Source organism: Cetorhinus maximus, chromosome 11, assembly GCF_964194155.1.
Source record: "Cetorhinus maximus chromosome 11, sCetMax3.hap1.1, whole genome shotgun sequence".
In the NCBI taxonomy this organism is placed as follows: Eukaryota; Metazoa; Chordata; class Chondrichthyes; order Lamniformes; family Cetorhinidae; genus Cetorhinus; species Cetorhinus maximus.
In genome coordinates, this window is record NC_135889.1 from 116,917,903 (window position 1) to 116,935,884 (window position 17,982).

At 42.7% G+C, this 17,982-nt stretch overlaps 1 protein-coding gene across 2 annotated transcripts in view; it reads left to right on the plus strand.

Annotated features, from left to right (window-relative positions):
• pdia5 (protein disulfide isomerase family A, member 5) overlaps positions 1-17,982 on the plus strand; it is a 114,907-nt gene that overhangs the window by 69,337 nt on the left and 27,588 nt on the right. For both annotated transcript variants that reach the window (XM_078552628.1, XM_078552629.1), the window contains one exon: positions 2,094-2,224. In XM_078552628.1, the coding sequence (XP_078408754.1) occupies positions 2,094-2,224 (131 nt within the window). The remainder of the gene's footprint in view (positions 1-2,093; positions 2,225-17,982) is intronic.

Sequence of the window (17,982 nt, forward strand, 5' to 3'; positions counted from 1 at the left end):
TTCCACTTGTGCAGCTTTGGAACTCCTGCCTCCAAAGGCAGTGGAGGCAGGGTCATTGAATATTTTTAAAACAGAGATAGAGTCTTGTTAGGCAAGAGAATCGAAGATTTTCGGAGGTAGATGGGACGTGGAATTCAAAACACAAACAGATTAGCCATGACCTTATTGAATGGTGGAGAAGTCTCAAGGGGCTGAATGGCCTACTTCTACTCCTATTTTAGACATTCATACCACCTGCACTTCCCCTCCAAGGTCACACACCACCCTGCCTTGGAACTATATCACTGTTCCTTTACTGTCGCAGGATCAAAATCCTGGACTTCCATCCTAACAGCATCGTGGGTATACCTACGCACCACATAGGATACAGTGGTTTCAGAAGGTGGCTCACCACCACCTTCTCAAGGGCATTTAGAGATGGGCAATTAATACTGGCCTAGTCAGCGATGCTCACAACCTGTCAACCGATTAAGAAATATATATATATATATAAACACAAGTTGTTGCTGTCTTGGGACAGGTGACTAAACGTTTGATTGGAGAGTTAGGGCAGATCTTTAAGGGAGGAGCAAAAGATGGGAAGATTTTGGGAGATAGTTCCAGAGCTTGAACCTAAACCGGCCAGTCCACCCCCGTCCCATTCATATTGTTCAGCTGCTGATTTGTAGAAAGTTCACCTTTTGGGCGAGATGGAAAATGGAAGCACTGCTCACTCACTGAAGAAAGGGCTAAGAGGTACAGAGGAGGGAAATGAGATAATCGAATAGCTCTTTCAAAGGGCCGACACACAGACAGTTGGCTGAATGGCCACCTTCTGCACTGCACAACGTTCTGGGTATAGTGCACAGCTCGAACAGGAGGAAACAGAAAAATGTGTTTCCGGTTGGTGCTGATGCAAAGAGACTGCAGTGATCTGGATTCGTTCGTGCTGGACATGTTCGCATTAAACTGATTGCTGTCCACTTTTGACTTGCTCTTTGTGCACTAGAATCTTGATTTGTATGCAGGCGACTAGTTTGGTTTCTAAGAAAAATGATGTGGTCTAATTTGACCTTGTTCAAAGTCAATGATGTTGTTAAGTCTTGGTTACTCAATTACCCATTAATGAGTTGAAATAATTACAATTGCTCGCAGACCTAACCCTGACCATATCTGGATCTCTCTTGATGATGACAGTAATTGTTCATGTGTGGAGGGATCCATCCTATTGACCTGACTGTTTGTAAGCATGTTGCATAAATTAAGATTTAATTATTAAAATCAAATCAAAATACTGCGAATGCTGGAGAAGGTAAATATAAAAAAAAAGTGCTGGAAAAACTTAGCAGGTCTGGCAGCATCCACCGTTCTGAAGAAGATTCATATTGGGCTTGAAATGCTAACTCTGTTTCTCTCTCCATAGATGCTACCAGACCTGCTGAGTTTTTTCCAGCACTTTTTGTTTGAGTTTAATCCATCCAGTTCACCCATCCAGATAAAGTAGTTAGACAGACAATGCATAATATTGACTGGCAACTGGGGCGATGAATGTAAATCAGAACATTCATTCATGCTTTTTGCCATGTTGCGGACGAAACCAGGTTCCTTGCACAAATATCCTGGGTCTTGCAGCAGGTCTAAATTTGACCAGAATGGTCCCACTCTAACATTTCACACCATTAGACATCAAGTTACGTTTCCAAAGCACACCGATCTTTTCCAGTGGATTAAACACTGTGCGGAGCAGTGGGGAAAAGGTGTATGCTGAGTGGGTGGGATAGCAGGAAAATCAGCTGAGAGTGGAGCTGAAAATGATGGTTTTTAGGAAGCCAGGAAGGAGGTGGTCAGAGAGAAAGATTGAGAGGGGTACTTCCAGAACAGTAGGTGTGACTCAAAACAGTGACCACCCATATCAATGTAGGAGGGCTGAAGGGTAGTCCAGTGTTGGAAGGGACTGTGTAGAATTTGAGGAGACCACTTGAATAGAATGGACTGACGATGGGATGACAGAGCATAGACAAGGATCTTAAAGTTAGTTTTCGTGGAATGCGCACTTTCATTTTCTCTCTTCTTTCCCACCACCCCTTCCTCACCACCCCCCACCCCACCAATAGTCCTCAAGCCCCTCCACCACCGGAACAGTCCTGGGACGAGCAGCAGACCAGTGTCGCCCACCTCGGTGCTGAAGACTTTAAGGAGTTCATGAAGAAAAAGAAGCACGCCTTGGTCATGTTCTATGCCCCTTGTAAGTTAGTGTTTGTATACTTTTGGATGTGTTGTTTGAACTTTTTATGTTGTCCTGCTTTTGAATCCCCGTCACCAGGCATCTTTTCCCATCTGCAAAGATGGGCTGGAAATGACCAGTTGCATGGGCTAAGTTTGTATTCCCTTGAGTGCAGAAAATTAAGGGGTGACCTATTTAATGTGTTCTAAGATGATTAATGGATTTGAGGTAGATAATGAGAAACTATTTCCTCCAGTGGAAAACAACCTTAAATCTCAGCCAACCAAAAAAGGAGTGAAATCTCTTTTTTTTTTTCCCCCTCGCCCAAACAGCTGAGATTGATATTCTTTTGTTGGGTAAGGGCATTAAGGGATATGTAACCAAAATGGGTAAACAGAGTTCAGATACAGATTAGTCATCTAATTGATGGGAGTAGAGGCTCGAGGGGCTGACTGGCCATCTCCTGTTCATGTGCACTGGTGATCTTAGCTGATTTCTTCTCAATGTAGCCTTGTGACTGGTGGTTGAAGGATGTAGGTGAATGGTCTGCAGAATTATTGGCCGCCTCTCATTTTAGGGGAAAGGCAAACTCAGTACTCCCCTGCCTCGGTACGGTCAAACGGGTCAAGCTCATGGCAGAGGTATCCTGGTCACAAGCACACATGTCCTTGTCCTCTTAAGGCTCAGTACAGTTCATTTTCAATCTTAATTATATTCATCGTCTGTGTAAGCAAAGCTGGTGTTCAGAGGAAACATGCCCACAACAAAAACTCATCGCTAAAATACTGACTGTATAGATTCGCTGCATTGTTCATGTGGCTCTCGAAACAGAAGTTGTACCAGTACCTTTAGGGGAAGCTAGATAGATACATGGGGGCGGGGGGGGGGAAAGCAATAGAAGGATATAGTGATAAGATGTGATGAAGTAGGTTGGGAGAAGTCCCATGTGGAGCATAAACACCATCACAAACCAGTTGGACAAATAGTCTGTGTCGCTGTTTAAATTCTTTGTAATTCCATAGAAGCTGTGTGTTGAGCCAGCACAGTTGAGGGGGAGTGGGATAGGGAAATGTCGACCACGATCTTAGAATTTCTTGGCCATGAACAGCTGTTTTTAATTCTGTTCAGTTTTGGGGCAGTACAGTTACTAAAATTAGTTCTTGAGCTTATCCATTCTTGTTTTCTTTCTATATATTCATGGGATGTGAACGTCGCTGATTCCCATCCCTAATTGTCCTCAAAGTGGTACGTCAACATTCTTGAACAGCTGCAGTCCATGTACTTAATGAACGTACACCCACAGTGCTGTTAAGGAGGGAGTTCCAAGGTTTTGACCCAGCGACAGTGAAGGAACAGCAACATAGTTTGATGTTACGAAGGTGTGTGACTTGGAGGGGAACTTGCAGGTGGTGGCATTCCCATGCATCTGCTGCCCTTGTTTTTATAGGTGGTAGAGGTCACGGGTTTAGAAGGTGCTGTGGAAGGAGGCTTGGTGAGTAGCTGCAGTGCATCTTAAAGATGGTACACACTGCTGCCACCTTGCATTGATGGTAGAGAGAGTGAATGCTGAAGGTGGTGTATCGGTTGTCAATCAAACGGGCATGCTTTTGGACGCGTCGAGCTTTTTGAGTGATGTTGGAGCTGAACTCATCCAAGCAACTGGAAAGCAGTCTCTCACGCTCCTGACTTGGACCTTTATAGGTGGTGGAAAGGCTTTGGGGAGTTGGGAAGCGAATTACTCACTGCAGAATTCCCAGTGTCTGACTTACTATGTAGCCATGGTATTTATGTGGTTGGTCCAGTTAAGTTTCTGGTCAATGGATATCCCCAGAATGAAAGCATGCATCCTGTTTTAAACATATGTGGTATATAATTTCTCTTCAAAGTGGAACCCCGCTGTATCAATCATGTAAAAACTCACTGATGAGTATGTGCCCACTAATTTTATGGCAGTTTCCTGTTCACACTGTAAGGCAAGTTGTTTTGTATGGTGATAATGAACCTTTAAATGACCCACGGGGAGTATTTGGAACATATTTAAATGTACAGGAATTTACTTTACAGCTCAAGATAGATGCTATAATTGCATTCATAGCTATTTAGCTTGAAGGGACATAGTAATCCAATGTGACTGGATGCAAGCTTGTCCAGATTCTCTCCATGCTTTTGCTTGTTAACCTGTTTGGGAGAAGATGTGCTCAGTAAACTGCTGAAAAGGATTTCTAAGCTTCGTTGTCCTCCAACCAAGCCAGACTTCTTTCACTACTCCAGGTGACCTGATGGAGATGAAAGAAATCCCAAGTGCAAGTCTCTGTTGAAACATGGATTTTTGAGCTTTGTTTCCCTGGCAACGTTTCCACACGACTGTCGCAGGTGGGCTGAGTTGGCCATGAATTGTATCCCACCTGTGTGGGTCTACTAGCGTTCAACTTTGGTGGGTTGGGTCAGGAACGGTGCTATACAAGTGCAAATGCGTTTGTTTCTTTCTGCCCCAGTGTCACAGGTCATCAGAGAACAAGGTAACCTAAAATAGATTTTCTGTTAATGTAAAGCTCCTCAGCTGTCAATAAGTAAGTTAAAATTGATAGGTGAACATATCTTGAGTATGCCATGACTTGTTCAGTCGGGTCTGTTTCCAAGAATCAATAGACCATGAGTTTGGTGACCTGTTATACTGCTTGTACCACTTTTTTTAATCACTGTGGAACACCCTCCATGGGAAAATTTGGCTATTTGATACAGAAAGGAAGATTGGATTGATAAATCTCAAAGGAGGATTGAGTTGTAAAGATATTAATAATATTGCTTGCTTATCCTGGCAAGATTGAAAACCAGTTTAGTTTTCGTTGCATTGGAGGATTAACACAATTGCTGGGGGGATGGGGGAAGTGGAGAAAGAACATGGGTAGAGTCTATTGTACAAAGCCATAAATGAACTCCAGATTCAGCGTGCTCAAGAGGCACAATGTCTTGTCTTATTGAGAAACCAAGGTGGAAAGATGAGGTAAACCGGGAAGTAAAGATTGGATGGCTCCATTGTAAATGGCTGTAAGTTGGAAGAGAAAAGAAAGACTGAGGTAGGTAAAATTACAACCGTTTTAGGGGGAATGATACTACTTTTCAACACATTGAAGATCGGTAAACAAGGAAACATGTTAGACATTGTGTTTGAAGCTTAAGTAGGAGAAGACAGGAATGTTCAGAGAACTAGTGATTGGATTATGATATAAACAAGCCAATGACCAGGGGTCTCCAATTTAAACATTTTTTCTGCAAGTGAGAGAATTTATTTATGCCGAAATTTGTTACAACATAGAATACTGTACCACAGTATGTAGATGAGGCAGATCATTGCACCTATTCAAGAAGTATTTCCACTGGTTGGGAAAGCTAGGACAAGGGGACATAGTCTAAAAGTTAGTGCCTGGCCTTTTAAGAGTGAAGTTAGGAAACACTTCTACAAAGTGTTCACACTTCACACACATGGTGATAGAAGTTTCACATTTTCCTTTGCAAAAAGGCGGTTGATGCTGGTACAGTTGTTCGTTTTTAAATCTGAGATTGATAGATTTTTGTTAACCAAATATATTGAGGAATATGGGGAAAGGCGGGAAGATGGAGTTAGGTCACAGAATGGTAGGATAGGCTGAAGAGGCTAAATTGCCACTCTGGTTCCTATGTTGCTAGGTGAATTAAGTACTTGAAACTGCAGGAGCATTCGGACTGAGAGAGCAGGATGAATGGGAGCTTTTGGTGAGAGAGCAGCCGGGTTAGTATTGGGTTATTGTAATAAAGAACTGGCACAGTCACAATGGGCCAAATAGCCTTCTGTGTTGTAAATTTTAATGTTTCTAGTCACCATGGTTGCATTTATAGACAGAAGTAAATTTGTAACTGTCAGAGGCTTTGGATGAGAGAGGCATAGCCTAACCGGCAACAAGCAAACTATTTAGTATCATCGGTATTGAGAGATACACAGTTTTATAACATTAGACGATGGAGGTGTTTTAAACCCAAGGTAATGATAAAATCTGCATGCAGCAGATACTTCCTGCAAGTGTCACACTGCCTGTAACAGTTTGGATTTATATTTTTTGTACAATACATGAATATACAGTTAGTAGCAAGATGCACAGCATTAAGTGAGCAAATCTGTGAGAAAAGCAATTTGAACATTGGACAGTCATAAATTTTTGAAGAGCAACATTGAAAGGCCAGTGGCAGCCTTTGTAAAATGTGGCAAAGTTGCCCTTATGATACCCCCCTTGCAAAAAAAAAAGCTGAATTCTCTGAGCCACCTGTTTCCTGATCTAAATTATAAATCCTTTTTCTATTTCCAATCCCGACCAGGACGAAGCAGGATGGAGTATTGAAGATTTTGGTTATTGTAACACATCCTTGCGTTGCTATGAATGGGGGTAGATATGAACTGCACTGTCCCCCACAGCTTTTTTTTTAAATATCTTGCCTGTAGCTCCCTTCTCTTTCCCCCTCATCTCAAGCAAAGATTAGCCTTTAAAAATTTCATGAAATTCCTTTCGGAATACTATCATTTGAGCCTCATGGTCCCCTTTGTCCAAGTCTCAATTCATATGCAAATTGACCCTGTGTTCTGGTCCTGCCCAGCAGCCTTTTGAAGCCTGAACAATAAGAGAAAAGAATTGAGCAGAAATAGCAAAATACTAATCCAAAGGTGAGAGTTCCTTCTTGCAGAAGAGCTTTAATCTGCACGATGTGATTAAGATGGAAAAGAATTGTTCGGAGCCATATTATTGGAAAGCATGTCCAAAAAAATCCCCAAGCTCCTCAGTGGTATTACATCTTGAGGAATTAATATTTCACTTATTCTTTGTGGTATGCAGAACAATAACCGAGAGGGTGCGATGTAGTGTGTTGCTAAGAATGAAGAGATTTTCTTCCTATGCCAGCTGTCGCTCAGTGGGTAGAACTCTCACCTCTGAATCAGAAGATTGTGGTTTAGATCCCACTCCCAGAGACTGGTGCACAAAATCTAGGTTGACTCACCAGTGCATTACTGAGGGGGTGCTGTATTGTCGGATAATTGTGCCATAATTCAGGTAAATCTTAAGTCCCATCTGCCCCTCAAGTGGAGAAAATGATCTCATGGTGTTATTTGAAGAAGAGCAGGGGTATTCTCCCCATGCCCTGGTCAATATTTATCCTTCAACAGCATCACTAAAACAGAATATTCCACTGTTCCTTCACTGTCACTGGGTCAAAATCTTGGAACTCCCTTCCTAACAGCACTGTGGGTGTACCTACACCACATGGACTGCAGCAATTCAAGAAGGCAGCTCACCACCACCTTCTCAAAGGTAACTAGGGATGGACAATAAATGCTGGCCCAGCCAGCGAAGCCCACATCCCGTGAATGAATTTTTTAAAAAAGAATATCCAGTCATTATCATATAGCTGTTTATGGGAACTTGTTGTTAACTTAAATTGGCAGCTGCTTATCTGATATTACACTTAAGATGTATTTCATTTGCTTCAAAGTAGCCAGTGGAATTCACCAAGGCTCCTTAGATAGCACCTTCCAAACCCACGGCCACTACCATCTGGAAGGACAAGGGCAGCATGTAGATGGGAACACCAGCACCTGGAAGTTCCCCTCCAAGCCACTCACCATCCTGACTTGGAAATATATCACCGTTCCTTCACTGTCGCAGGGTCAAAATCCTGGAACTCCCTTCCTAACAGCACTGTGGGTGTACCTACACCACATGGACTGCAGAGGTTCAAGAAGGCAGCCCACCACCACCACCTCAAGGGCAAATGGGGATGGGTAATAAATACCAGCCCAGCCAGTGAAGCCCACATCCCATGAATGAATATAAAAAATAAAGTGCTTTGCAATATCCTGAGATTGCGGAAGGTGTTATATAAATGCATGTTCTTTCGTTCAAGTCTGGATTTGCTAGCATTATATTTTTATTTTATATTTATGCTTTGGAAGCAGTTCAGAGAAGGTTTTCTAGACCCATACGTGGAATGGGAGAATTGTCTTGTGAGAAGTGGTTGGACAGGCTAGGTTTGTATCTGCTGAAGTTTAGAAGGGTAAGAGGCGACTTGATTGAAACATATAAGATACTGAGGGGGTCTTGACAGGGTGGATGTGGAGAGGATATTTCCTCTTGTTGGAGAACCTAGAACTAGGAGTCACTGTTTAAAAATAAGGGGTCGCCCACTTAAGACAGAGATGAGAAATTTTTTTTCTCTGAAGGTAGTGAATCTTTGGTTCCGCCACCTTTTGAGGAATAAAGCCTTTGAATATTTTTAAGGCAGATCTAGATAGATAGATTGTTGATAAACAAGGAGGCGAAAGGTTATTGGGGGTAGGTGGGAACGTGAGGTTGAGGTTACAATCAGATCAGCCATGATCTTATTGAATGGCGGAGCAGGCTCGAGAGGCCGAGTGGCCTACACCTAATTCCTGTGTTCATATGTATTGTTCAATTCTGCAATGTATTAAAGCTCCTTTTATCCTCAGTTGACACTTCATTGACCTCTTGTATGAGGGTGAAATTATTGCCGCTGGATGTTTTTCTCTGCTGTGCTTAGCTGGAATGGTGGTCAGCTCCAAAGCTGACATTACAGCTTCAAGTCTCTGTCTGTGGTCAAGCCTTTACAGAGGCCAGCAGTACACTTCAGTCCTGAAAGGACAAGGTTTAGCTCTGAGCCTAAAGATGTTAAGCAATGAGTCTCTGGACAGAAATGTGAATAATTCAGAAATGTCCCAAGTTCAGAGAATTGATTGTACGAAAGGATCTAATTATCAGACCTTGTCTTGCCCCGTGTGCTAGTTGTTCCAGTCTGTGACCAAAGAGTTGTGTATGATGCACCAGAAAAACTGAAAGTTTCAAAACATTGAGTGAGTATCAGCCCATCTTGGATCTGATTCCAGGTGGACTGCTTCAAGGCTGGTAACTTCTATATAAACCACTAAGTGGAACTGCAGCAAGTATTCAAAATTCAACACCGGGTAATTTCTTACGCGTGTGAGGTCTATGTGCTGAAATTAGTTTGTTGGGGGGAGGTGTGGTGGAGGGGGAAGAATCAACATGGTATTAGGGCCCAAACGTGTTCAAGGCTGGGTTTCTGTCTTGGAAATCTGCAAGTACGTTTTTTCATGGTATGCTCAAAGCATGGCCGTTTTTGGAAAGAAGGAACCAAGACAACCCCACTCCCTCTCCGAACATGGAGATCAACCTAATTAATGCAGCCCTCAGCTCAGTGATCTCAATTACAACCTGGATCCTTCATTGTTTTCTCTGCTGTCTGTCTCTTTCTGGGAGCAGGATGGTCAGTACTTGCTAGTCTAAAAATGTAGTGATTGATTTTTTTTTTAAAGCCAAACAGATGATGTGTCTTTATGATGCAAATCTTTAATATTCCAAAACTCAATGAGTCTCATTATTTTCTTCCCTTCATTGTTTTGATGTTAACTGTAGATGTTGCCTATCTTTTATAGTCTGTATTCACTGATCAAGATTTGTGTAAATTTAAATAGTTATTCAATTCATTTGACAAAACATTGGGTAGCTGTCACTAAGTAATATGTTAGTAGATGTGTTGTAAAAGGAATATTAGACATGACAGGTGTAAATTCACTTCACTTGGCTGAAGGTACTGACGTCTAATGGACTAATCTCTAGAAAGCCTCCTCTGCAAAGGGGTCATTCCAAGCACTTATTGTTTTGGATTTGTGTCAAAAACAATATCTACTTTGGGTAGAACAGTCCTCAAAAACAGTATCAGACCTTGAACTGAACATGTACATGAATTTGTAAGTTGCCCATCTCTTTTACTTTGACTATTACATAAGCCCAATATAACATAATCCTGAAGATGGATTCTTTTAAATGTGAGTTGTTATCCTCCTGCAAAGCCCCACCCTCTTAAAACAACTGTTTCTAACGTCACCATTTTAGTGCTTGGAAGCTTTTTTTAAAATTGATAAGCTTGTTTCCTACACCATGTAAACATGGTCTCATCTACAGGCTGCTTCTGTTAATGTGAACAGAGGATCTTCCGCTACTGTGGGTCTTGTGCAACAAAGGAGTGGGGCCAGATCACATGGTTGTCTTGGCACATCCAGTGACATGCTTTTAGGAATGTTATTCCATCTTGCTGATTTTTTTTTTCCCATCGGTTTATGTGCCCTGCCCTAGGACCTTACAGTAATACAACACAGAAGGAGGCTATTTGACCCATCGAGTCTGCATTGTATCTTTCAAAAAGCAATCCAATTAGTCCCACTCCGCATTGTCAGTAGGGAACCCTAGTTTTTAAATGGTTAGATTACTGCTACTGGATGGTGAATGGTAAATAAGACACCGGTGTTTTCCAACTCATCTAATTCCCCGCAGCATCAGCCCCCACCAAAGAAAAATAACATACTTAACCAATGTTTGCGTGGCTGCTTATTGAGTGAAACATGACTTTTGTACTCATCCAAGGGAGGGCAGGGAGGAAAAAGAACGTGCTTGGAGAACATGCATATTGGGGAAAGGAGTATTTGTTAATTTTGTCACTCAGGGTATCAAGCATTCCCAAGTAATTATTGTGGAGGATGTATCCTGAATGAAGTGACCTTTGCTCTGAAATGGTATTTTAACTGCCCTCCTGAACTTCAGGTTATCAGGACAGTTGTTTTTGCCCTGTCGAGCCATGTTCACTAGGAATTGGATTGGTACATAAGTAAATAGGACTTGTATCTTAAAATTCTCATCCTCGTTTTCAAATCCCTCCATGCCCTCGCCCCTCCCTGTCTCTATAATCTCCTCCAGCCCCAACACCCTCCAAGATATCCGCACTCCTCTAATTCTGTCCTCTTGAGCATTCCCAGTTATAATTGCTTCTTCTTTGGTGGCTGCACCTTCAGTTGCCTGGGCCCGAGGCTCTGGAATACCCTCCTGACACATCTCAGCCCCTCTATCTCGCCTTCCTCCTTGAAGACACTCCTTAAAACTAGACTCTTGACCAAGCTTTCGGTCACCTGACCCAATATCTCCATATGTCCCGCGGTGCCGTAGTTTGTTTTGTAACGCTCCAGTGAAGCACCTTGGGGCATTTCATTACATTAAAGGTGCTATATAAATGAGTTGTTGTGGTTGTATTTGGATTTAAGTAGTAGTATATCAACACAATTCACTTTGGGGGGGAAAAATGTCAATGTTCTGCATAAATTTAATATACAACATGCCCACGCATGTTCCTAAATTCAGTGGCAGTCTGTTTTGCTGCTCTAAGCGAGTGTTCAATGTGTTTGTCATTTAGAATTAATTTAATTTTTAAAACTGTAGTATTGGAATTGTTTACTAATTAATAATGTGCCTTTAATTTGGCATCTACCTTTCTGTTGAAGAAATGTGAATTTGCGACATAGTTTTAAAATTCACTTCCAAGGTTGTCTCAAAACGTCCAACGATGATCGATCCTCCTTTCTGGAGGAGGAAGTGGCAAATTCCCAAATGTGATTCGCTATCCAGAACACTTGGTTGCAGATAATTTTGTTTTTTTGTCTTGTTTTGCTGTTCTAGCTCCAATGCACAATTTCTTCCACACTCCTCCCTATTGGGTGATGTGTTAAAGTGCTAAAGCGCTGTATCATGGTTCATACTCAAATGTTTATAATTTGTTGGCTATTTTATGGACTCAATAAGCGGAAGCTACTTCTGGCTCCCTTAGGAGAGTGGGAAACTTCTGATCTGTTCTTTGTTCATAAAGTAAAAACTTAATTTATATAACAAGGTTATGGATTCTAGTCCCAGTTCAAGGATCATCATCTAGACTGATGTTTTCGTGCCAGTACTGAGGGAGTGCTGCACTGTCGGAGACACCATCTTAGGGAAAGACATTAAAACGAAGTCCCATCTACCCTCTTGACAGACCTAATACTACTATCTTGAGGGGGAGCAAGTGGCCTGCCCAATATTTATCCCTTAACAAATATCCGTTACTGCATCAAAATATCAGCCTAGATTAATGTGCTGCAGTTTCTGGTATGGAGCATGAACCTGTGGCCCTATGACTCGGGCTTAACATAATTTTGATGCTCCATATAGAATCTTGGTTGGACCACACTTAGAGCTGTCACTCTTCTTGTCTCCAAATTACAAAAAAGATATAGAAACACTGGAGAGTGTGCAAAAAAGATTTACACAGTGATACCAGAATCATCAAGGTCCAATTATTGGCAAAGACTGGTTCCTTTCTCTTGTGGAGAGAAGACTGAGAGTTGACCTGATAAAGATCTTTAAAAGTTTGCAGGGGTTTGACAAGGTGGACATGGAGAAAATGTTTCCAATTGTAGTGGGTTCAGAACTAGGGGCCACACAAAGAAAAAGATAGTCTTTAATATACCCAATAAGGAATTAGGGCTGACTCTCCTGACGCAGCTTCATAAGAATGTGGAACACATGAAGTGGTCGAGGCGAATAAGGTAGATGTTAGATAAGGCGGCATGCCTGTGATATGCTGCTCTTGGCTTCCATAACAAGAGAGGATGGATGGATTTGTTAAGGTAAGCCTAATGCACGGCTGTAATGCTTCCTATAGATAATTCATATTGCAGCCACGATACAGCAGTGTTGGAAAGAATGGATACAGCATCTGGCAGCAGGGCGAACAGTTGAGTAGCTTGCAGACTTGGCTGATGAGCTTTTTGAACACTGCTGAAGCTGCATCCATCCTGGCCAGTATGAGCATTCCATCACATTCCTGACAGCCTTGTGGATGGTGGGCAGGCTGTTAGAGGTCAAGAGGTGAGTCAGCTCTCACAGAGCACACAATCCCCAGTTTTTCTCTGCTGTTGTAGCCATGATGTTGATAATGGCTATTCCAGTTAAATTTCTGTTCAGTGGTGATCATTCCACCTCCTACTCCACCAACTTCCAACTTCTCCGTCACCCCTCCCCTTTCAGGATGTGGATGTTCCTGTAGAAGGTTAGAGGGCAGTGGTTAGATCCTTTCCTCGTGGATATTGTCATTGCCCAGCACTTGTGGCAGCTAACATTTGTGCCACAAGTTGTCCATATGCTGCCGTAGACTCTCCTGAGGGTTGCGAATGGATTTGAGCTGAGTAGGATGGGATCATCAGCAAACAGCCCCACCCTGACCTTCTAATGAGGGAAGGTTATTTCTGTGTTAACAGCCATATATCCAGTTTGCTAATGACAACTAGGTTGGTGGCATATCAAGTAGTGTAGGTGGGAGCATAAAATTACAAAGATGTCGAAACATTGAGCACATGGACAAAACTGTGCTGGGTGGATTTTAATGCAGTAAATGGAAGGTCATCTAATTTGGGCCAATAATGGATAGACCCAAGTTTTTTATTAAATGGTATAAAGCTAGCAATGGTGGAGGTCCAAAGAAATTTAATGGTCCATGTATTTTTTTTTCTTGGGATGTGAGCATCAGTGGCAAAGGCAGCATTTGTTGCCCTTGAGAAGGTGGTGGTGAGCCACTGTCTTTGACCCCTACAGTCCATGTGGTGTAAGTACATCCATAGTGCTGTTAGGAAGGGAGTTCCAGGATTTTGACCCAGCGCCAGTGAAGGAACGTTGATATGGCTCCAAGTCAGGATGGTGAGTGACTTGGAGGGGAACTTGCAGGTGGTGTAATTCCCATGCATCTCCTGCTCGTGTTCTTCCAGTTGGTAGAGTTTGCAGGTTTGGAAGGTGCTGTTGAAGGAGCCTTGGTGAATTGCTGCAGTGCATATTGTGTGTCATACATACTGTTGCCACTGTGCATCAGTGGTGGATGGAACGCTGATGAGGCAGACTGCTTTGACCTGGAGGATGTTGAGTTTTTTGTGTTGTTGAAGCTCCACCCATCCAAACAAGTGCAGAGTATTCAATCACACAGCACGTTGACTACTCGCCACAGAATTCCCAGCCTCTGACCTGCTCTTGTTGCCACGGTTTTTATATGGCTGGTCTAGTTTCCGTTTCTGGCCAGTGGTAACCTCCAGCAAGATGTTGATGGTTGGGGATTTCGTGATGGTAATGCCATTGAATGTCAAGTGGAAATGGTTAGATACTCTCTTGTTGGAGATGGTCATTGCTTGACACTGGAATGGCATGAATGTTACTCCCACTTGTCAACCTAACCAGGTCTTGATGTAAGTGTGCACGGCTGCTTCAGTAACTGAGGAATCATGAATGGTATGGAAACTAAAATGTAGTGGTCAAGTATATTAAAAAAATCAAAACGTTTAATGCAATATTAGCCTTTTTATATTCTAAATCTGCACATATAAAGGGAGGAAGCATTGCTACTGCTATTCAAAGCTCTAGTTAAGCCACATCTGGAGTACAGTGTGCAATTGTGAACACAGCGCCTTTAAAAAGGATATATTGGCTTTGGAAGGAGTGCAGTGCAGAATCACCAGAATGTTACCAGACCTCCAAGGGTTAAATTGGGAAGAGATTATATAATTTAGGCTAGCAGTCTCTGGAATATAGAAGATTATTTAATTGAGATTTTTAGGATTTTGATGGGGCTGGAAGAGAAACTTTTTCTGCTGGTGGAAGAGTCAAGGGCAAGGGGATATAACTTAAAATTAGAGCCAGGCCATTCAGGAGGGAAGTTAAGAAACATGTCTTCACACCACAGGAGATTAGGGTGAAAACATAGAAAACTGCATAAAAAAGCAGTATTGGGAGTAATGTAAAAGTGGTATTGGGGGTAATATATTAGCATGGTTTGAGAATTGGCTAACACACAAAAGACAGAGTCGGGATTAATGGGTCTTTTTCAGGTTGGAAAGATGTAACTAGTGAAGTGCCGTGAGGATCAGTCGTAGGGCCTCAATTATTTACTATCTATATTAATAACTTGGAGGAGGGGGCAGAGTAATTTACCCAAATTTGCTGACGATACAAAAATAGGTGGGAGGGCATGTTGTGATAAGGACATAAGGAATCTGCAAGAGGATATAGGTTGAGTGAGTGGACGAAAACTTGGCAGATGGCGTTGAATGTAGGAAAGTGTGAGATCATGCACTTTGGTAGGAGGAATCAAAAGGCAGACTATTATTTTAATAGAGAGAGCCTCCCAAAAAGTGCAGCACAGAGGGATCTGGGTGTTCTTGTGCATGAAACACAAAAAGTTAGCGTGCAGGTGCAACAAGTAGCTCAGAAGGCAAATGGAATTTGGCCTGTATTGCTAGGGGTTGGAGTTTAACAACAGGGAAGTCTTGTTACAACCTTACGGGGTGTTAGTGAGGCTGCAGCTGGAGTACTGTGTACAGTTTTGGTCCCTGTATTTAAGAAAGGATATACTGGCATTGGAGGCAGTTCAAAAGAGATTCACTAGGCTGATTCCTGGGATGAAGGGGTTGACTTATCAAGAACGGCTAAACAGGTTAGGCCTTTATTCATTACAGTTTAGAAGAATGAGGGGTGATCTTAATGAAAAGTACAAGATTCTGAGGGGACTTAACAGGCTAGATGTTAAGATTTTCCCACTAGTGGGGGAATCTGGAACTAGGGGGCATAGTTACAGAATAAGGGAACACTCATTTAAAAATTGAGATGTGAAGGAATTTCTTCTCTCGGAGGGTGGTGAATGCCTGGAGTGCTCTACCTCAAAGTTATGGAGGCTAGATCACAAAGTATTTGAAGAGGAGGTAAATAAATTTTTGAAATATCGGGGAGTTGAGGGCTATGAGGAGCTGGCACAAAAGGGGAGTTGAGGCCTGGGGCATATCAGCCATGATCTTATTGAATGGTGGGCCAGGCTTGAGGGGCTGAATGGCCTACTCCTCCTATTTCTTATGTTCAGTAGACTCTAGTGTAACCAGTAAATCTAAATTTCTGATTTTTGGATGTTTGCTACCCAACATCATTGAGGGAAATGGAAGCAAGGTAGGTAATGGAGTTGGGATACTGATCAGCCATGGTCCCCTTAAACCGTGGAACAGACTCGAGACTGACCTAGTCCTATTCCTTTGTGACAACATGTGATCCTCCTCATTGCTCACGTCTGGGAAAGAAAGACCTATGTGTATAGCTCCTTTCAAGACTTCAGAATGTCCCAAAGGGCTTTGGAGCCAATGAAATAGTTTTGAAATGTAGTCACTGGCTGCATTCCCCACATTACAATAATTTGTGCAAATCCACAAAGATTTCACAAACCACAATATGAGAATGACCAGATAATCTGTTTGTGATGCTTATTGAAAGATACATTTTGGCCAAGATGCCAATGACAGTTCCCCTGCTCTTCTTTGAAATTTTGCCATGGGAACATTTCCTGGAAAGCAGACAGTGCCTCCAATAATGCAGCACTTCTTCAGTACTACATGAAAGTGTCAGCCTAGATTTTTTTTTTTGCTCGACTCTGGAGTGGAATTTTAACCCCACAGTCTTAAGATTCAGTTGCAAGAGTGCTGCTCACTGAGTCAAGGCTGACACCAGAGAGAGAGAAGAGCCGCTGTTTCAGGAATAGTGAGCACAGAGACCTCCCTACTGCTGCTTCACATTAGCGCTGGTGCACTGTACGCACTTTACACCCGATCCTAAATTATTTTGAATATGGGACAAGTGGTTGCTGGAGCAAGACACACACTATACTGTTATACTGTTGCCTGGTCTTCAGGAGTTGAGTTACAGGGAAAGATTAAACAGGTTAGGACTTTATTCCTTGGAGCGTAGAAGGATGAGGGGAGATTTGATAGAAGTTTACAAAATTATGAGGGGTATAGACAGAGTAAGTGCGAGTAGGCTCTTTCCACTTAGAATAGGAGAGGTAAACACGAGAGGACATGGCTTTAGGGTGAAAGGGGAAGCGTTTAGGGGGAACATTAGGGGGAACTTCTTCACTCAGAGAGTGGTGAGAGTGTGGAACGAGCTCCCATCTGACGTGGTAAATGCGGGCTCACTCTTAAGTTTTAAGAATAAATTAGATAGCTACATGGATGGGAGAGGTCTGGAGGGTTATGGACTGGGTGCAGGTCAATGGGTTAGCGGAATAATATTTCGGCACAGACTAGAAGGGCCGAATGGCCTGTTTTCTGTGCTGTAGTGTTCTATGGTTCTAAAAGTGGCAAGAATAATTCTGTATGAAAAGCATCCTGTACCCTGGGCCCCTCTGCTAGGATTTTAGAAATGTTTTCCTCTGGAGTGGGTGGTGTTCACACTGGAGGCCCATGGTGGCCAGCAGGAATAAGCCTAAACCTGTTTCTCCGCTGCTGCCCGCCCCCTCCTCTAGCCCCGAGCTGAATTTGAATCTTGAAGGTGAACAGCAGACGCTACTGCCTTAAGTGCCTCCAGCCCTGGGCTACAACTAGTTTGAAACCGCAGCCTTAACTCTCAGGCAAAAGCCGATATTTAAAACAAAAGGAGTCATTTTATCTTAAATGGCTGTAGCCACTTAGTTTTGATACAGTTTCTTGTTGTTGGAGCTCTCTCAATTTTCGCAGCCCTTACCTCTACTGAGTAACGTCACAGTTGGTTAATTGTGTTGCTCCAGGGCACAAGTTTGTGGCTCGCTTGTGAAGCCGTATTGCTGCATGTGGAACAGTACATGGGCTGTCGCAGGTTATCTTGAGATTGAGACAGGACAACTGAACATCAGTGAGATTACCAGTTGGGGAATAATGGTTGCTGGATGCATCAGTTAATTTCTGCTGTGGCGACGAATCGGAGAGGCTCTTCACAGAGCCGCCTTTTGAAAAGGGAGCTTGTTGTCGGAAACAATGCCCAACTGTTTGACCTCCCAGGCAGCTCAATCTGTGGCCTGTGAGTACG